General features: G+C 38.6%; 1 protein-coding gene across 2 annotated transcripts in view; it reads right to left on the bottom strand.

Moving 5' to 3' along the window:
- LOC106094248 (DNA-binding protein D-ETS-3) overlaps nucleotides 1-22,307 on the bottom strand; it is a 162,875-nt gene that overhangs the window by 25,669 nt on the left and 114,899 nt on the right. For both annotated transcript variants that reach the window (XM_059360630.1, XM_059360631.1), the window contains 2 exons: nucleotides 17,629-17,676; nucleotides 1,065-1,254 (listed from right to left, as the gene is read on the bottom strand). In XM_059360630.1, coding sequence (XP_059216613.1) covers nucleotides 1,065-1,254; nucleotides 17,629-17,676 — 238 coding nt within the window. The remainder of the gene's footprint in view (nucleotides 1-1,064; nucleotides 1,255-17,628; nucleotides 17,677-22,307) is intronic.

The following is a 22,307-nucleotide window of genomic DNA, read 5'->3' as shown; positions in this document are numbered from 1 at the left end:
CTCACTGTCCCAAATCTCGGCGAAATCGGACAATAAATGCACCTTTTATGGGTCAAAAACCTTAAATCAAGAGATCGGTCTATATGGCAGATAAATCCAAATTTGGACCGATCTGGCCCAAATTGAAGAAAGTTGTCGAAGAGCCTAACGCAACTCACTGCCCAAATTTTCCATTCCATCCATCCGAAACTGAAGCGATCTGCGCCAAATTGCAGAAAGATGTTGAAAAGCCTAAAGTAACTCACTGTCCGAAGTTTCGGCGAAATCGCACAATAAATGCGCTTTTATGGGCCCAAAACATATCGTGGAATCGGTATTTATGGCAGCTATATCCAAATTAGGATCGATCTGGGCCAAATTGAAGGAGAATGTTGAAGGGCCTAACACCACTCAGTGTCCTAAATTTTGGCGACATCGTATAATAAATTCACCTTTTATGGGACCAAAACCTTAAATCGAGAGATCGGTCTATATGGTAACTATGTCGAAATCTGAACCGATCTGGACCAAATTAAAGAAAAATGTCGACTGGCCTAACACAACTCACTGTCCTAAATTTCAGCAAAATCGCATAATAATAATTGTGGCTTTTATGGGCCTAAGAGCCTAAATCGGCGGATCTGTCTATATGGGGGCTATATCAAGATATAGGCCGATATTGCCCATCTTCGAATCTTCGAACCTGCTTATGGACAAAGAAAGAATCTGTGCAAATTTTCAGCTCAAAAAACAAAAAATTTTCTCTAACATTTAGAATTTGGGCCAAGATGACCAATTTTGCAAAATCTTTTAATGAAGTTCAACATATCCTTGAAAGTTGGAAAATTGACTTTGGGACAAGGACAACATTGTGCCTTAGTTAAATAGGAAATATCAAATTAAGAGTAAAACGAAGCTCAGTCAGCAATCAAAATGCGAAACGGAAGATTGTGTTCGTTAGAATACAGCGACTTAAATGTAATGATATCATCTTTATCTTGAAGATCGTTTGTTTGGCTTGGAATCTAATACTTCGATCAAGGAGAAAAACATTAAATTTGAGTAAATTAGCTTATGGTACTCACCTTAACGCCCGGCTAAGTTTATCATAATTCATATTGGGCTTCGATTTACGTTCACCCCATCGACGAGCAACCTCATCGGGATCTGTCAATTTGAATTCACCATTTGTGCCTTCCCATGTTATGCAGCCGGCATTGCTGGAGTCCGAAAGTAGTTCTAATAAAAATTGCCAGAGTTGGATTTGACCGGAACCTGAAAAAAAAAACAAAAAAGGAGAAATTAATAACACTTATATTACATAGTAATACAATATGAATTTTTGGGTCAAGCTTTAGAGAACTGGCTGTAATTGGGCATTTTGAATTATAGTATGGTTTGCAATAACCGTTCCGAAGTCCAATGGGTTAAAAATTTGATGTATATGTCTTATAAACCGAGATTTAAGTTCTTAAGCACCTGGATGGCATTTAAGGCGGGAAGTTATGAAGTCTGACCATCTCCATGCTGATTATAGTATGAAAAAGTAAGAGCGTGCTAAGTTCGGCCGGGCCGAATCTTATATACCCTCTACCATGGATCGCATTTGTCGAATTCTATGCGCGGCATCTCTTTTTATGCAAACAAAAAATATTGAATAAGAACTATCATGCTATTGGAGCTATATCAAGTTACAGTCCGATTCGGATTATAAATGAATGATGAACATTGTAGAAGTCATTGTGTAATATTTCAGTTCATTCGGATTAGAATTGTGCCTTGTAGTGGCTCAAGAAGCAAAATCGGGAGATAGGTTTATATGGGAGGTGTATTAAGCTATTGATCGATTCAGACCAAATTTGACACGTAAGTTCATTGGAGAAGCTATTGTAGGAAATTTCAGCCAAATCGGATGAGAATTGCGCCCTCTAGAGGCTCAAGAAGTCAAGATCCCAGATCGGTTTATATGGCAGCTATATCAGGTTATGTACCGATTTGCGTCATACTTAGTACAGTTATAGTTAGTCATATCAAAACATTCAAAATTTCACCCAAATCTGATGAGAATTGCGCCCTCTAGAGGCTCAAGAAGCCCTTTAGAGACTGAAGAAGCCCTCTATCGGTTTATATGACAGCTATACCAGATTATAAACCGGTTTGAATCATTACTTAACACAGTTGTTGGAAGTGATACCAAAACACCACGTGCAAAATTTCATTCAAATCGAACGAGAATAGCGCCCTCTATAGGCTCAAGAAGTCAAGACCCAAGATCGGTTTATATGACAGCTATACCAGATTATGAACCGATTTGAATCATACTTGACACAGTTGTAGGAAGTGATACCAAAACACCACGTGAAAAATTTCAGTCGAATCGGACGAGAATTGCGCCCTCTAGAGGCTCAAGAAGCTAAGACCCAAGATCGGCTTATATGACAGCAATATCAAAACAAGGACCGATTTGGCCCATGTACAATCCCTATTGGCTCAAAAACTCAACATCAAAGATCGGTTTATAGGACAGCTATACCAGATTATGATCCGATTTGAATCATACTTAACACAGTTGTTGGAAGTTGTACCAAAACACGTCGTACAAAATTTTAGTCGAATCGAACGAAAATTGCGCCCTCTATTGGCTCAAAAAGTCAAGATCTAAGATCGGTTTATATGGCAGCTATATCAGGTTATCTACCGATTTGAATCATTACTTAACACAGTTGTTGGAAGTGATACCAAAACACCACATGCAAAATTTCATTCAAATCGGACGAGAATTGCGCCCTCTATAGGTTCAAGAAGTCAAGACCCAAGATCGGTTTATATGGCAGCTATATCAGGTTATCTACCGATTTGAATCATTACTTAACACAGTTGTTGGAAGTGATACCAAAACACCACATGCAAAATTTCATTCAAATCGGACGAGAATTGTGCCCTCTAGAGGCTCAAGAAGTCAAGATCCCAGATCGGTTTATATGACAGCTATACCAGATTATGAACCGATTTGCGCCATACTTGACACAGTTGTTGGAAGTGATAGCAAAACACTACGTGCAAAATTTCAATCAAATCGGAATTGCGCCCTCTAGAGGCTGAAGAAGTCAAGACCCAAGATCGGTTCATATGCCAGCTATATCAAAACATGAACCGATTTGGCCCATTTACAATCCCAACCGACCTACACTAATAAAAAGTATATTTGCACAATTTCAAGCGGCTAGCTTTACTCCTTCGAAAGTTAGCGTGCTTTCGACAGACAGACGGACGGACGAACGGACATGGCTAGATCGACTTACAATGTCACGACGATGAAGAATATATATACCCTATGGGGTCTCAGACGCATATTTCGAGGTGTTACAAACAGAATGACGACATTAGTATACCCCCATCCTATGATGGAGGGTATAAAAATATGTGTTCCTTGGTGCTTAACTTTATTAAACCCCGCATTTTGATATCCTTACGAAATAATTACCCAAATACTGAAGACACTTCCTCTTGCTAGTTTCCAACAATAATTACAGAGACAAAACCTTGTTAAAAACTCATTCCACAAGGCCATATGTTAAAAAGACAATATTTTGCCAACAAGTGTCACGTTTTTCGACGCACAAGGACCTCCCATGGCTAGATTTATGTTCTTTGATTTGATTTCATCTTCACACTAAAACAGTGTGAATAACCCTTAGGCTTAGTTGGCACTAAAAACGCCAACTGCTATGGTAAAATACGAAAATTCTTTTTACCTCTTAAAGAATTTAAAGATAACCGCAAATAATTCTTAACAATTTGATGAGGCATTCGATTTGATTCGTTATGCACTTCAAACAATCACTGATGAACATCATAAATCGCTTAATCATTTGGCAATTAGGCATTGTTCCATCTAAGGCAAGGGCGAGGGGTGAAATGGCTGTCGACAAGGAGTACTTTGACAATATCCCCTGGCATTTAAGGGTGGCTGGAACACTGAACACGGCCGAACAAAAGGACTTTTAAACACCATTCAGTCAGTCATTCATTCATTCATTCATGTGTGAGATAATCGTGATTTAGAAGTTGTAAGCAAGGACAAAACAGATATGGATGGCTGGTTAGTTGACTGACTGACGAAAATGAATGAATTGTGTTAATTGCAAATCACCAAGCTTAAGTGCGAAGCTCCAGCCAGCCAGCCAGCCAGTGTTTCTGTGGGTTCGGCAGACTATTAGTGAAGAGTAAAAGGCGCCGCCACACGTGTTATCCTAATGGATGTTAATGTTGCATCCAACAGCAATTTTCCATGCCATTTGGAAAATGTTTAAGAATACCCCTCCCATCCCTCCTAGCCCACCTTCTTCTTGGCATCCTTTTCCTTTGCCAACTATTAAGTGTTTCCCTGTGCGTTTGTAAATGTGCCGTAATTGTTTTAGCCATTTTGCTGTTGATGTTGCCGCCGCCGACGACGCTACCGCCTTTCATTTAAGTTTTAGTGGGCCCTATTTAAATATTTCGCCAACACTTGCACTAATTTTGATTTCCGTCTTTGGCTGTTTCAGTTTTTCTATGCCTTTGAGAGTAGAGAAATTAAGAAAGACCACCATATAAATTTTTTTTCTTTTTGTTCTGTGTCTCGCGCAAATGAACGGAAAGTAATTTTAACTTAACAAAAAACGCATGTTGGTAATATTTTAATTACCAACATGCAAAGGTTTCATTTGTCCTAGATTGACTTCAAACGAGCCTGCCGCAGTCGCCATTTTTGTATCCTGTGTAAGGATATATTAAGACTTTCGTTTTGCCATAAGTGCCATTTTGTTTCTGTTTTCTTCTGCTTTTTGTGGCTAATAATAGAAAAAAACAGTGGAGTTAATAATTGAATTAGAAAAAATTAAACTTCTGAAATTATTAAGTTATAAAAAAAAATTTAATTATATTAAATTATTATAATATTTGAAATTCAAAAAACATAATTTAGAAAAAAAATTTTTTTTTTTGAACTTCAAGCTTTTATGACACCCTGTATTATCAATGTCTTTACGAACTTGTTTAGATATTATCGCATTTATTTGAATTTCTTAGTACTAGTCCACAATGCTACATATATTTCAACATGGTCGGTCAGCAAGTTCATTTGGATGGTTTTTGGCTACACTTGGTCCCCAATAATACTAGCAGATTCGAAATGTTTTGTTTGGAGAGAGAGATCTCTCACCTAAAGATTCGCGCAATATATTGATGTCAGATTCGGTTTTATTACCATCATTTGTGTCATATATTAAACACATGCCGGTTTAGGGGGAAACGGCGACATGCCAGTGAGCCCCAAACAAATACACCCTAAATCGAAAAACAAAAATAGACCCCAAAAGTTGGGGTTTTTTCCCAAATAGGTTTCATTAGAGTTTTCGTGGTGTTTCCGATTAGGGGGGAACGGCGACATGCCAGTGAGCACCAAACAAATACTCCCCAAAACGAAAAACAAAAATAGACCCCAAATGTTGGGGTTTTTCCGTTATAAAAAATGACATAAAACATTTCACCCCATAGTGTGTTTTAGCCCAAAAGTTAAATGTAATTTCAGCCCAATATTAAATTGAGATCAGAATTCGTTTTAGAATTTAGGGCACCATATAGTCGGCCACCTTCTGTAGTTTACTACTTGCAAATTTTGCTCATGAACATTCCACTAAGGAACAGGGGCAAACTTCTCACATATCAATGAGTGCAGTCTGATTCAAGTTTAAGCTCAATGATAAGGGGCCTCCTTTTTATAGCCGAGTCCGAACGTCGTGCCGCAGTGCGACACCTCTTTGGAGAGAAGTTTTATTTGGCAAAGTACCTCTACAAAAACCACCGATGACAATTTTTTGTGATGGTCTCGCCAGGATTCGAACCCAGGCGTTCAGCGTCATAGGCGGACATGCTTACCTCTACAAAAACCACCGATGACAATTTTTTCTGATGGTCTCGCCAGGATTCGAACCCAGGCGTTCAGCGGACATGCTAACCTCTGCGCTACTACCTTCTGTAGTAATGCCGGAAATATTCCCTCAGGTCTGGGTGTCTTAAATGATTTGATGCTCCTCGTGGCTTACTTTACCATAAATTCCGTAATAATAAGCCTTCGATCAACTTCATTATTCCAAAATTCCTGTGCCTTCGTGAGTCCCGTCGTATCCTGGTGAAAATGGGTTTTCATCAAAAGCTTCAACATGTCCTCCGTTGTCTCTTCTCTCACTCCCATGTCGTCTACTAACATTTTGATATGGGTTTTTCAGAGAAACTTTTTCATCTTGGCGGGGTCATTAACGCTATCGACCTGTTTGCAGAAAAGCTTTCAGGAGGCACGTTTTGCCGCCCTGGTAATCTTCTGGTGTCAAAGGAACTGCTTTGCAAACGTAAGCATGCACACATTTGTGGTACCAACTAAACTGGGCACCGACACATAAATCATGTCTAAACCAAGAATGACATTAAAATCACATTCCTCGCTACATTCCGTCCACACAGCTGTAATTCGTCATATGCCAATCCGAATGACTATTAGCGCCAGTTCGGAGAACAAGAGGATCCAGACCTCCGCTTAAGGCCTGGGTCCTCCTTTGACGCTAAACTCCTGGCGAGCACTGCGGTACACCGCTCAAATTCAGCTATAACAAGTAAAAGCGTGCTAAGTTCGGCCGGGCCGAATCTTATACGCCCTCCATCACGGATTGGATTATTCGAGTTCTTTTATCGGTATCTCTTTTTAGGCAAACAAAGCATAAAGGAAAATAATTGCTATGCTATTGGAGCTATATCAAGTTATGGTCAGATTCGGATCATAATTGAATTGAATGTTAGAGACCACAGAAGAAGTCATTTTGTCAAATTTCAGCCCATTTCGAATAAGAATTGCTCCCTTTGGGGACTCAAGAAGTAAAATAGAGAGATCGATTTATATAGGAGCTGTATCAGGTTATAGACCGATTCGAACCATAATATGTTGATGGTCATGGGAGGATATGTCGTACAAAATTTCAGGCAAATCGGATAATAATTGTGACCTCTAGAGGCTCAAGAAGTCAAGATCCCAGATCGGTTTATATGGCAGCTATATCAGGTTATGAACCGATTTGATCCTTATTTGACACAGTTGTTGAAAGTAAGAATAAAATACGTCATGCAAAATTTCAGCAAAATCGGATAGTAATTGCGCCCTCTAGAAGCTCAAGAAGTCAATTCCCCAGATCTGTTTATATGGCAGCTATATCAGGTTATGAACCGGGTTGAACCATACATGGCGCAGTTGTTGGACATCATAACAAAACACGTCGTGCAAAATTTCATTCCAATCGGATAAGAATTGCGCACTCTAGAGGCTCAAGAAGTCAAGATTCAAGATCGGTTTATATAGCAGCTATATCAGGTTATTTGCCGATTTGAATTATACTTGGCACATTTATTGGATATGATAACAAAACACGTTGTGCTTAATTTCATTCCAATCGGATAAGAATTTCGCCCTCTAAAGGCTTAAGAAGTCAAGACCCAAGATCAGTTTATATGGCAGCTATATCAGGTTATGGACTGATTTGGATCGTACTTGGCACAATTGTTGGATATGATAACAAAACATGTCGTGCAAAATTTCATTCCAATCGGATAGGAATTGCGCACTCTAGAGGCTCAAGAAGTCAAGACCCAAGATCGGTTTATATGGCAGCTATATCAAAACATGGACTGATATGGCCCATTTACAATACCAACCGACCTACACTAATAAGAAGTATTTTCAAGCGGCTAGCTTTACTCCTTCGGAAGTTAGCGTGCTTTCGACAGACAGACGGACGGACAGACAGACGGACAGACGGACGGACATGGCTAGATCGACATAAAATGTCATGACAATCAAGAATGTATATACTTTATTGGGTCTCAGACGAATATTTCGATTAGTTACAAACAGAATGACGAAATTAGTATACCCCCATCCTATGGTGGAACGTATAAAAAGAAAAAGGCTTACACAACTCACTGTCCCAAATTTTGGGGAAATCGGACTATAAATGCGCCTTTTATGGACAAAAACCTAGATCGTTTTAGATTTTTACGCTGATCAAGAATATATATACTTTATACGGTCGGAAATGGATATTTCGATGTGTTGCAAACGGAATGACAAAATGAAGATATCCCCATCCTTCGATGGTGGGTATAAACAGACATGTAGATTCGGCCCGGCCGAACTTAACGTGCTTTTACTTGTTGTCATTTAAATCAGCAAAAAATATTTTCAAGTTTTATCGACTGTTAAGGCGAAAATCATTCTTAATTCTGATATAATTTCTCTTTCGAGACGATCTTATCTTATGATCAAAGATTTGTATACCTACCAACATAGGATGGAGAGCATACTAATCTAGTCATTCCGTTTGTGACACCTTGAAATGTTGATCGTCTTGACATTCTGAGTATATCTAACTATGTCCGTCCGTCCGTCTATCGATATCACAATAGTGGCCGCACGAATTAAGGCATCGGCTTGAAATTTTCTACAGATGCTTCTCATTAATGTAGCTCGTTGGGGATTTCAAATGATTCATGATGATGATTTCGATATAGCTCCCATATGAACCGACCTCCCGATTTGACTTATTTAGGCTGAAATTTTGCACTAAGCATATTATGTCAAGTACGGTTTAAATCGGTCAATTACCAACTATAGCTCCCATATAAACCGATCACCCGATTTGACTTCATGATTCCATGTGTTTTAAGTGTACTGTTGGTGGTGGGTAAATGTCGTTGGAACTATATATGGGCTTAATCGAACCGTATTTACATATATTGGGTTGCCCAAAAAGTAATTGCGGATTTTTCATATAGTCGGCGTTGACAAATTTTTTCACAGCTTGTGACTCTGTAATTGCATTCTTTCTTCTCTCAGTTATCAGCTGTTACTTTTAGCTTGCTTTAGAAAAAAAGTGTAAAAAAGGACATTTGATTAAAGTTCATTCTAAGTTTTATTAAAAATGCATTTACTTTCTTTTAAAAAATCCGCAATTACTTTTTGGGCAACCCAATACATAGCTCTCCCATAAACTTATCTTGGCGTTTGGCTTCATAAAGCCTTAAGCAAAGGGGGCAACTAATATTCGATTTGGGGCAAACTTTGAAGATGGTAAACTTTTATGACAGCCAAAAACACTGACATCCCTGAGTAGCCATATCTAAAAAACGCAATGTAAATTTTGCCTATTTCAATACAAAAAAGATTTTTGATTTTGTTTTTTGAACAAAATCAAGAAGCAAAGTGCTCCAAAAATAGCTAATATCCTTTTTAAAGAATAAAAATTCCAACTATTAAACCCACACACTTTGTACCACTGTTCGTTCGTCTTTCCTATAGGTATTCCACTAAAATTAAAACGCATTTGATATAAAATAGGCACGGAAGTCTTTGTTCGCTCTCTGTTGATCTTTAGTGAAAAATGTTAATTTAATTTCAGCAGCAGTCTGCGGAAATAATTACTTGTTATAATCTTGTAATTTCCATTCCAGCCACTTTAACTACGGATACTGCCACTGCCAAGAGAAGGGAGGGTAAAGCAAAAACTTTAGCAAATGTCAAAAAGTTATGCATCTTTGGCGAAAAATTACTCCAAACAATTTTAATTAAATCCACAACATTCGACATGAATCCTTTTAGCGTTTTCCCAGCTGCTTCTTCCTACCCCTACTATACCACACAAAAATTTCCCCACTTGATTTGTAGAGGCATGTGGTTTTTTATTTTCGGTTAATTTCTTTATTTAAAGCCAAAGAAAGCATAGCTCTTCGAGGCTTAGACAGGCGGGTCTGGTTGTTTGGCTAGTTTCCTGGTTCACTTCTAGTTTTTTTGTGTTTTTTTGTAGACAAAAAAATCTCAGATGGCTATAATTTGTATATATCCCCAAGTGCATGTTCGTTGGCCGCCCTAACATCAAGCCTTTTGGCCTATGCCGGCAAGAGTTGCATGTTTAGAACATTTAAATTTTCACTGAATCTTTAGAATGTTATTATTATTGTTGTCGTCGTCATTGTTAAGCCAGCGCTGCTGCTGCTGCTGCACCGGACTTGGGGTAACAAAGCGGTTCCGTGTTTATAGGAAGCTATAATTAATCAAAACAGCATTTTTGCCACCATCATGGAAGACTTCCAAATCGCCAGTAGCAAGAGAAACACATACAGGAAAAAGGTACCAACCTTTCATTGAATGTGTGAATCACTGCGCACGCCACAAACCATGAGACATATGTGGGGGCTTGCCACCCACCCACCAAAACCCTTTGGTGGTAAGTGCCAAAAACTGCTTGGCGTGGAAAACTCAAGTTTCTACATTCGACCACAGTGGGGTTCATGTAGAATCATTATAAAACTGTTTCAAACAGTGTATTTTACTAAGAAATTGGTACCAGGGTGGAAAGTTCAAATAATTCATAAAAAAAACAACTTTTTAGTGGTGGTTATAGAAAAATGAAAGTAATCAAAACAAAAGAAAGTCGGAGCTTTGAACAGACATACAATGCATTTTGCGATTGTCAAAAATGTCTATACTTTATACGATTAACAAGTAAAAGTTCGGTCGGGCCGAATCTTATATACCCTTCACCATAGATCGCATAGTGCAAAGTTCGGCCTGGCCGAATCTTATATACCCTCCACCATAGATCGCATTTGTCGAGTTCTTTTCCCGATATCTCTTTTTAGGCAAACAAAGGATAAAAGAAAATAATTGCTATAATATTGGAGCTATATCAAGTTGCGGTCCGATTTGGACAATAATTGATTTGATTGTTGGAGACCATAGTTGCAGTGATTGTGTAATATTTCAGCCAATTCTAGTAAGAATTACGCTCTTAAGGGGCTCAAGAAGTAAAATAAGAGATCCGTTTATATGGGACCTGTATCGGGTTATAGACCGATTGAGACAATATTTAACAAGTATGTTTAAGGTCATGGGAGAATTGGTTGTACAAAATTGCAGCCAAATTGGATAATAATTACGCCCTCTGGAGGTTCAAGAAGTCAAAATCCCAGATTGGTTTATATGGTAACTATATCAGGTTATGGATGGATTTGAACCTTATTTGGCACAGTTGTTGAGAGTAATAATAAAATAAGTCATGCTAAATTTCAGCCAAATCGGATAGGAATTGCGCCCTCTAGAAGCTCAAGAAGTCAAGTCTACAGATCGTTTTAAATGACAGCTATATAAGGTTATGGACCGACTTGAGCCATACTTGGCACAGTTGTTGGATATCATAACAAAATACTTTGTACAAAATTTCATTCAAATCGGATAAAAATTGCGCCCTCTAGTGGCTCAAGAAGTTAAGACCCAAGATCGGTTTATATGACTGCTATATCAGGTTATGAACCGATTTGAACCATACAAAGCACAGTTGTTGGAAGTCATAGCGAAACACTTCGTGCAAAATTTCATTCCAATTCGAAAAGATTTGCGCCCTCTAGAGGCTCAAGAAGTCAAGTCTCCAGATCGGTTTATATGACAGCTATATCAGGTTATAGACCGATATAGTGCCTCAAGAAGTCAAGAACCAAGATCGGCTTATATGGCAGCAATATCAGGTTATGGACCGGTTTGAACCATACTTGGCACAGTTGTTGGATATTATAATAAAACACGTCGTGCAAAATTTCATTCCAATCGGATAATAATTGCGCACTCTAGAGACTCAAGAAGTCAAGACCCAAGATCGGTTTATATGGCAGCTATATCAGGTTATGGACCGATTTGAACCATACTTGGCACAGTTGTTGGATATCATAACAAAACACGTCGTGCAAAATTTCATTCCAATCGGATAAAAATTGCGCCCTCTAGAGGCTCAAGAAGTCAAGACTCAAGAGTCAAGGCAGCTTTATCAAAGCATAGACCGACTTGAACCATACCTAGCGCAGTTGTTGGAAGTGATACCAAAACAATACTTTGAAAATTTCATTCTAATAGCATAAGAATTGCGCCCCCTAGAGGCTCAAGAAGTCAAGACGCAAGATCGGTTTATATGGCAGCTATATCAAAACATGAACCGATTTGGCCCATTTATAATCCCAACCGACCTACATTAATAAAAATTATTTGTGCAAAATTGCAAGCGGCCAGCTTTACTCCTTCGAAAGTTAGCTTGCTTTCGACAGACAGACGGACGGACGGACAGACGGACGGACGGACGAACAGACAGACGGACTAATGGACAGACGAACGAACATGGCTAGATCGACATAAAATGTCATGACGATCAAGAATATATACTTTATGGGGTCTCAGACGAATATTTCGAGAAGTTACAAACAGAAAGACGAAATTAGTAAACCCCCATCCTATGGTGGAGGGTATAAAAAAAATTCGGTAGAGCTCGGCCGGGATTCGAACTTGGAGAGAGCCGTTGCCGTTATCTGGCTTTCAAAGCCATCAATACAACTTCCAATAGATCCACAGAATCATGTGTACCACGGAAGTAGTGTAATCTGTCATTACACAAAAACACATGCATTGGGGAAAAGTACAGCTAATAGACAGGGTTGGCGAGCGTGGTTAATGTGGTTATTGTATCATAGAGGTGTTTTCGCAATAAATAAGTTTTAAATACACCAAACCAACGCACGGCCCTTAAAGCCATCACACCTAATATGGTTGAAAAGTCTTCCAACCAAAACTGAAACACGTCCCATAATCCTTGGTGTGTGTTGCTATCTCTGGCTTTCCTTTTGCAAAGAAAATCTCCGATCATTGAGATAGTCTTCGCTTCCGATCATTGAGATAGTCTTCGCTTCCGATCATTGAGATAGTCTTCGCTTCCGATCATTGAGATAGTCTTCGCTTCCGATCATTGAGATAGTCTTCGCTTTCGAGACAAAAATAAATTTTTGAAATGCAATATATTTTTTTTTTTCAATATTTCTTACCATTACACCCTAATATCCATTTCAATACAATTCTTATACATACAGGGTATTTTTTTAATGTCTTGTACTTGAATATTTTTGTGGGTGAAACGAACCATTTAAATGTCGCGTCGCCAAACGGTGGGCGATTGGAGGTTTTTTATGCTAATTCCGGTAAGGATTCGTTTGTGGCTATGCCAGGCCATTCAAAAGACGGACTGGTCATACATACATGGGCTATTATATAAGGTTGTTAAAACGGAATGGTAACGTTTTAGTAAATTTGCCATTGTTTTACTAACTTTTCTTTTAATTTCTTTAAGTTTCATTGCAATATATTTTAGTTTTTTTTTGTTACTCTGAAGGTTGTGGGTGGTTGCTTTCTTGAATTAGGGTCAACATTTCGTGTATATTGTATGGCATGCTTTTTTGTTTTGGTTTTTGACTGGAAGGAGGATTAGTAGGAAAAATAGTTTGTTTAAAGGTGCTATAAATCATTGTCGGCTTTAAATAGTATTTGGGATTTAAGTTCATATTTGGCAGTTTGTTTTTTTTTTCCTTTTTCTTGTTCCGAGGAAAACATTCAAATAATGCTTAATGTTATTGCCACTTTTTTGATGTTATAACATTTTTCTGCCCTTTTACAGAAATGATGTAGTGAGGAAGCAACAAAATGTAAGAAAAAGGATATGAAGAGTTTTTTAAATGGTAACCCAACTTTGATTTTGCCAATAATAAAGGAATACAGGATACCGAAATGCTTTATGTGACGACGGTGACGAGACTTGTTGGTACATCCATAATCTGCGAAGAAAGAAGACATGACGAAATGTGACAACTACAGAGGAATAAAACTCCTCCCCATCGCATACAAGATACTCTCGAGCGTACTGTGTGAAAGATTAAAACCTATAGTCAATGAGATAATTGGGCCCTTTCAATGCGGCTTTAGTTCTGGTAAATCCACCCTAGACCAGATATTCACACTGCGCCAAATCCTGGAAAAACCCCGAGAAGGACAAATCAACACCTACCATCTTTTTGTTGACTACAAAGCCGATTTCGATATCCCTTTAAGTTCAATGGTATTTCAAGCCACGTCTCAGTTTGGTATCCCTGCAAAATTGATAAGACTTTGCAGGATGACACATGCTGATACGCGTTCCACAGTAAGAATAGAAAAGAATCTCTCAGAACCATTCAATACTAAACGAGGTTTCAGACAATCAGACAGCCTATCGTGTGATCTCTTTAATATCCTGCTGGAGAAGATTACTAGAAATGCAGATGTGAATAGATATGGCACACTAATCACAAGAGAACGCATGCTACTATCCTATGCCGACGACATCGATGTCATAGGTCGGTCACCGGAAGTAGTAACTGCAGCCTTTGAAAGAATCGAAAGAGAGTCAGTGAAAATGGGTCTGGCAGAAAATGGAGATAATATGAAATGGATGGTTTCAACTCCCAAAAAGCCCTGCACAACCGAGGAGATAAAGAAAATGGAGAAAGTTGGGAACCACTACTTTGAGACAGTCAGTATCTATATCCACCTCGGCACCACCGTAACCGAAACGAATGACACCAGTTTTAAGATAAAGCGAAGAGTAATAATGGCAAACAGATGCTACTTCGGACTAAGTAGGCAGTTTAGATACAAGGCCAGCTCTCGACAGACGAAGATTATACTATACGAGACACTGATACTACCAGTGTTGTTATATGGTTCTAAGCAATGGCTACTTGTAAAAGCAGATGAGGTAGTGCTTCGAGTATTTGAGAGAAAGATTCTTCGTATAATACATGGACCACTTTGCGTTAATGGAGAATATAAGCGACGTATGAACCACGAGCTGTACGACGACGATAGCATAATTACACACATCAAAATACAACGGCTGCGTTGGCTAGGTCATGTTGTCAGAATGGATGAAGAAGCTCCAGCAAAGACTACTTTTAAAGGCAAACACGGTGGTACACGCAAAACACGGAAGACCAAATGCCCGATGGAAAGATCAAGTGGTGGGAGACACTTCGAAACTTGGTATCAGAGATTTTAGAATGAGCGCAGAAGATCGAGGCGCTTGGAATGCTCTTCTACCTGCGGCTAGTGGAACAAATGTGCTGTCATAGCCAATTAAAGTAAGTAAGTTTTGTTATGACTTTCAACAACTTTGCCAAGTACGGTCCAAATCGGTGAAGGACCTGATATAGCTCCCATATAAACCAATCTTCCAATTTGACTTCCTGAGCCCCTGGAAGCCGAAATTTTTGTCCGATTTGGCTGAAATTATGTACATGGTGTTCTGTTACAATTCCCAACAACGGAGCCAAGTACGGTTTAAATCGGCCAAGAACCTTATATAGCTGCCATATAAATCGATCTCCCGATTTGACTTGATAAGCCCCTGGAAGCCGCAAATTTTATCCGATTTAGCTGAAATTTTGTACATGGTGTTCTGTTATAATTCCCAACAACGGAGCCAAGTACGGTTTAAATCGGCCAAGAACCTTATATAGCTGCCATATAAATCGAACTCCCGATTTGATTTGATAAGCCCCTGGAAGCCTCAATTTTCATCCGATTTGTCTGAAATTTTGCACATAGTATTCTGTTATGTCTCACAATAACGGAGCCAAGTACGATTTAAATCGGCCTATAACCTGCTATAGCTCCCATATAAACCGATCTCCCGATTTGACTTCCTGAGCCCCTGGAAGCCGCAATTTTTGTCCGATTTGGGTGAAATTTAGTACATGGGGTTCTGTTATAATTCCCAACAACGGAGCCAAGTGCGGTTTAAATCGGCCTATAACCTGATATAGCTCCCATATAAACCGATCTCCCAATTTGACTTCCTGAGCCTCTGGAAGCCGCAATTTTTATCCGATTTGGCTGAAATTTTATACATGGGGTTCTGTCACAATTCCCAACAACGGAGCCAAGTACGATTTAAATTGGCCTATAACCTCATATAGCTCCCATATAAACCGTTCTCCAGATTTGACTTCCTGAGCCTCTGGAAGCTGTAATTTTCGTCCGATATGGCTGAATTTTCGCATATAGTGTTTTACTTAGACTTTCAACAACTGTGTTAGGTACGGTCCAAATCGGCCAAGAAACTGATATAGCTCCCATATAAACCGATCTCCCGATTTGACTTCTTTAGCCCTTGGAAGTCTCAATCTTCATCCGATTTGGCTGAAATTTTGCACATAGTATTCTGTTATGACTCCCAACAACGGAGCTAAGTACGGTTTAAATCGGCCAAGAACCTGATATAGCTCCCATATAAACCGATCTCCCGAGTTGAGTCCTTAAGCCACTGGAAGCCGTAATTTTTATCCGATTTGGCTGAGATTTTGTGCATGGTGTTCTATTTTGACTGTGCCAAGTACGGTTCAAATCGGTCAAGAACATCTCCCGCTTTGACTTCCTGAGCCCTTGCAAGCCGCCATTTTAATCCGATTTGGCTGAAATTTTGCATATAGTGTCCTGTTATGACTCTCAACAACTGCGCCAGTTCGGTCTATAACTAAATGTAGCTCCCATATTTTAGCAGAATCCATGGTGGTGGGTTCCCAAGATTCGGCCTGGCCGAACTTAGAACGCTCTCTTAATTTTCAAAAAAAAAAGTTTTACCCGACAAACTCAAGGCTTCTAGGACTGCCTTTCAAGGGCTTACATTTTAGTTTTTTCTTAATATTTCATTTATAATTTTTCAACTTCATTCGTCTAACGGCGGCTGGGATTAACTCTATTTTTTCACATAACGATTTCGCATTTGATTTATGATGCCATTTATGAGGAACAGAATCACGCCCCTTTTGGGTGGATACCAGCACAAAGATACATATTAGCCATGTAACCCTTTTTATATGCATTATGAATTTTTAATGACATACCCAACGAACTAAATGGGAAAAAAGGAAAATAAAAAAATCATTAATACCCGTGACTAGTGGGTAACCCTTTTATAAATTGATCCTTGAACAATGATCGTCACGTGCCGCCAGCCTGTAACACTGCTTGGGCAGCAGGCACAATGCCATGAATAAGGATTTTTTTTTTTGCTTTTCAATGCATATGAATGAAGTTAATATACACCCTTGGTAACACACACGTTCACACACACCAAAAACACCTTTTCATTATCTGTTGTTTCGCCTGAGAGTGGCTAAATGACTGGCTTACAAATGCTATCTAGGAGTGACACAAAGGATAATTTAATTTGTTAATAATAAATTTTGTATGTATATAATTTAGAAAAGGAGTAAAAAAACCTAGAAAAGGGGAAGGTTTTATATTTAAAAATATTTTCTTTCCTTGTTTCAACTAAAAAAAAAAATCTCTAAAAGGGAAAATTTCTCCTTTCTTGAATCATGAAATTGCATGTTAACTGCTGCCGCCTGCCCTATGGGTTATGCTAATAAGTTCATTTGAATTACATTAAAGTCAAATGTGTTTGTGAGGAACTTTTTGTTTCAATGATATGCCCAAGTCCTTGTTGTTTAGCGCCAGGACATTGTTGTTGTTAAAACACGTGCTTCTTACACCTGGGGGGGTGCTATTCGTAGGTGGCTTTAACTAATCTTAGCACCTGCATCTTTATGCTATTTGAAGTTTTATTCAAAAGTACGTGTCCCCCAACAGTCCTTGGGCAATCATTTTACTAAAATCATATGAGTCAAGTGTATTATTGTAGTTTAGGGAGTAGTACTTACCAGAACTTGCTAAACGACTGCTGGTCGCTCCAAACATTTGATATGGATCTGTAAGACACAAACAATGGAAAGTAACAGAAAAACATTAAAATTAATTGTGCCAATGTTGGGAATTAACAGCAGACAATGATTAATTGATTTCTTGCAACATGGAAAATAGTGGTTAAGTGAGTCACTACCTTGGCGATTTTTAAAGAAATGCAAAGTTTCTTAAAGGGGGTATACTAACTTCGGCATTTCGTTTGTAACTCATCGAAATATGGATCTGAGAGCCAACGAAGTATATACATTTTTGATCGTCTTGACATGTTTAGTTGATTTATTCACATCCGTTCGCCTTTCTGTCGAAAGCACTTTAATTTTCGAAGGAGTAAAGCTAGGCACTTGAAATTTTCTCATGTAGTTGGGACAGTTTGGTTCAAATCGGTCTATAACTTTATATCGCTCCTATATACACCGATCTCCCAATTTGATAACTTGAGCCTCTTGAGGGCGTAATTATTACTATTGTCGCTCCGGACATAGTCCAAATCGGTCTATAACGTGATTCAGATCCCATACAAACGGATCTCCTTATTTGACCAAGGAGGGAGGTATTTTGTAATATTTTCTAATTGCCATTAAATGTACAGTCCTTATTTGTGTATATTGTATGATATGGCTCCTGTGTAGACTGACCACTTTAAATGATCTATGCTCCTGGTAAACACAAGATCCACAGTTTTATGGGTTGCATTTACTTCTGCCCGGGATATGCTGCAGTAATTATGCATTCGTAAAGATATGTTGAAACAAGTAAGAAGGCGTTAAGTTCGGTCGTGTCGAACTTTGAATACCACCACCTCGGGTATATATGTAAACCAACTTTCGTCAAAATCCGGTGAAAAATGCATATCTTATGCCCCATAGTAGCTATATCGAAATATGTTAAGACTTGGACCAAGTACTATTGGGTTGCCTAAAAAGTAATTGCGGATTTTTCATATAGTAGGCGTTGACAAATTTGTTCACAGCTTGTGACTCTGTAATTGCATTCTTTCTTCTGTCAGTTATCAGCTGTTACTTCTAGCTTGCTTTAGAAATAAAGTGTAAAAAAATATATATTTGAAGTTCATTCTAAGTTTAATTAAAATGCATTTACCTTCTTTTATAAAAACCGGAATTTCTTTTTGGGCAACCCAATATTATATTATTCAATTGTGTATAACAAAATATTGGTCTTTTAAGTACCTTTATCTAAAAATAAACCGATATGAACCATATACAACACGGATGTCGAAAAGGCTAATATAAGTCACCGTGTCAAATTTCAGTGAAATCGGATTATAAATGCATCTTTTATGAGGCCAAGACATTAAATCGAGATATCGGTCTATATGGAAGTTATATTCAAATCTGGTCCGATCTGAACCAAATTGAAGAATAATGTCAAACGGCTTATCTTAATTCAATGTCCCGAATTTGGGCGAAATCGCGCAATAAATGCGCCTTTTATGGCCCCAAAATCTTAAATCGCGAGATCGTTCTATACGACAGCTATATCCAAATCAGGACCGATCTTCGCCATATTGCAGAAGTATGTCAAAGGGCTTAACATAACTGACCGTCCCAATTTTCGGCGACATCGGGCAATAAATGCGCCTTTTATGGGCCTTAAACCTCAAATCAAGAGATCGGTCCATATGGCAGCTATATCCAAATTTGGTCCGATCTCAACCAAATTGAAGAAGAATGTCAAAGGGCTTATATAAACTCAATGACCCAAATTTGGGCGAAATCGGACAATAAATGCGCCTTTTATGGGCCTTAAGCCTTAAATCAAGAGATCGGTCCATATGACAGCTATATCCAAATCTGGACCGATCTGCGCTATATTGCAGAAGTAAGTCAAAGGACTTAGCATAACTGGCTGTCCCAAATTTCGGCGACATCGGACAATAAATGCGCCTCTTATGGGCCTAAAACCTTAAATCGAGAGATCGTTCCATATGGCAGTTATATCCAAATCTGGACCGATCTTCGCGAAACTGCAGAAATATGTCAAGGGGCTTAACAAAACTCACTGTCCCAAATTTTGGCAAAATCGGACAATAAATGCGCCTTTTATGGCCACAAAACTTTAAATCGAGAGATCAGTCCATATGGCAGCTATATCCAAATCTGGACCGATCTTCGCGAAACTACAGAAATATGTCAAGGGGCTTAACGTAACTCACTGTCCTAAATTTAGGCGAAATCAGGCAATAAAAGGGACTTTAATGGGCGCAAGACCTTAAATCGAGAGATCGGTCTATATGGCAGCTATATCCAAATCTGGACCGATCTGAGCCAAATTTAAGAAAGATGTTGAAAGGCCTAACACAACTCACTGCCACGAATTTCGGCAAAATCCGATAATAAATGTGGCTTTTATGGGCCTTAGACTCTAAATCGGCGGATCGGTCTATATGGCAGCTACATCCAAATCTTGACCGATGTGAGCCAAATTGGCGAAGGATGTCGAAGGGCCTAAGATATCTCACTGTCCCAAATTTCAGCAAAATCCGATAATAAATATGGCTTTTATGGGCGTAAGACCCTAAATCGGAGAATCGGTATATACGGCAGCTATATCCAAATCTTGACCGATCTGTGCCAAATTGACGAAGGATGTCGAAGGGCCTAAGGTAACTCACTGTCCCAAATTTCAGTAAAATCGGATAATAAATGTTGCTTTTATTAGCATAAGACCCTAAATCGACGGATCGGTCTATAAGGGGGCTATATCAAGATATAGTCCGATTTAGCCCATCTTCGAATATAACCTGCTTATGGATAAAAAAAAAGAATCAGTGGCAGTGGCAGAATGACAAAATGAGAGGGTATAAAAATAGATATATTGAACTGAAATTTTGCACAGATTCTTTTTTTTTTGTTCATAAGCAGGTTAAGTTCAAAGATGGGCTTTATCGGACTATATCTTGATATAGCCCCTATGTAAACCGATCCGTTGATTGGGAGTCTTAGGCCCATAAAAGCCACATTTATTATCCGATGTCGCGTAAATTTGAAACAGTGAGTTGTGTTAGGCCCTTCGACATCTTTTTTCAATTTGGCTAAGATCGGTCCAGATTTGAATATAGCTGCCATATAAACCGATCCGCCGATGTAGAGTCTTAGGCCCATAAAAGCCACATTTATTATCTGATTTGACTGAAATTTGGGACAGTGAGTTGTCTAAGGCCCTTCGACGTTCTTTTTCAATTTGGCTCAGACCGGTCCTGCCATATAGACCGATCTCTCGATTTAAAGTTTTGCGGCCATAAAAGTCGCATTTATTGTCCGATTTTGCCAAAATTTGGGACAGTGAGTTATGTTAAGCCCCTTGACACATTTCTGCAGTTTCGGTCCAGATTTGGATATAACTGCCATATGGACCGATCTCTCGATTTAAGGTTTTAGGCCCATAAGAGGCGCATTTATTGTCCGATGTCGCCGAAATTTGGGACAGCCAGTTATGTTAAGCCCTTTGAAATATTTCTGCAATATAGCGCAGATCGGTCCAGATTTGGATATAGCTGCCATATAGACCGATCTCTCGATTTAAGGTTTTGGGGCCATAAAAGACGCATTTATTGCCCAATTTCGCCGAAATTTGGGACAGTGCGTTGTGTTAGGCTCTTCGACATTTTTCTGCTTCTTGGCCCAAATCGGTCCAAATTTGGATAAAGCTGCCATATAGACCGATATCTCGATTTAAAGTCTTGGGCCCATAAAAGACGCATTTATAATCCGATTTCATTGAAATTTGCCACAGTGACTTATGTCAGGCTTTTCGACATCCGTGTCGTATATGGTTCAGATCGGTTTATTTTTAGATATAGCTACTTAAAGGACCAATATTTTGTTATAAACAATTGAACAATGACTTGTGCTTATAAGTATTTGGTCGAAATCGGAACATATTTCGATATAGCTGCTATGGGGCATAAGGTATGCATTTTCCACGGGTTTTGACGAAAGGTGGTTTACATATATACCCGAGGTGGTGGGTATCTAAAGTTCGGCCCGGCCGAATTTAACGCCTTTTTACTTTTTAAAGACTCACTTAAAATAATATTAAAAAGTTTCCGTTTTTTAAACATCCGTGCAACAATATATGTTTTGTCACAAAACATTTCATTGATTAAATTAAGTTGTATGGATTTCAAAAACATAAACCTCAAAAGAAACCAATCTAAGTACATTTCACTATATTTTGTTAAGGATTTTTATTAAAAAAAATCCCGGCAACTTAGTCAACATCCATTTCCTCAACAAAGTGCGCAAATACTTGAAAATACTTTTAAATTCCGTTTCTAAGAAGTTTTAGATTTTGTTTTAAGCAAATGTCCATCTGATGTTTTTAACATGCCACGAATTCGTGGCACTCAGCATTGCGTAGGAGTATATCCGTTCATTTGAATTCCTTTCTTCTAAAAAACAAATGCAACAAAAAAGTCCTCCCCAAATGGAAGAACCTAAAAGTGTCCACACAAAAGCATTCACTCACAAGTGGTCAAAGGCACGTGATTGCATATCCTTAATAGGCGCTCATGCTCTAAAAACACAAACAACATTTTTTTGTGTTGAATATTTCAAAATATGAAACAAAAGCGTCTTAATGGATTGTAATGATATTTTATTTGTTGTTGCTGATG

The sequence above is a fragment of the Stomoxys calcitrans genome, chromosome 1, assembly GCF_963082655.1.
Source record: "Stomoxys calcitrans chromosome 1, idStoCalc2.1, whole genome shotgun sequence".
Taxonomy (NCBI): Eukaryota; Metazoa; Arthropoda; class Insecta; order Diptera; family Muscidae; genus Stomoxys; species Stomoxys calcitrans.
Note: the sequence above shows the minus strand (reverse complement) of the source record. Positions and strands in the feature narration are given on the sequence as shown.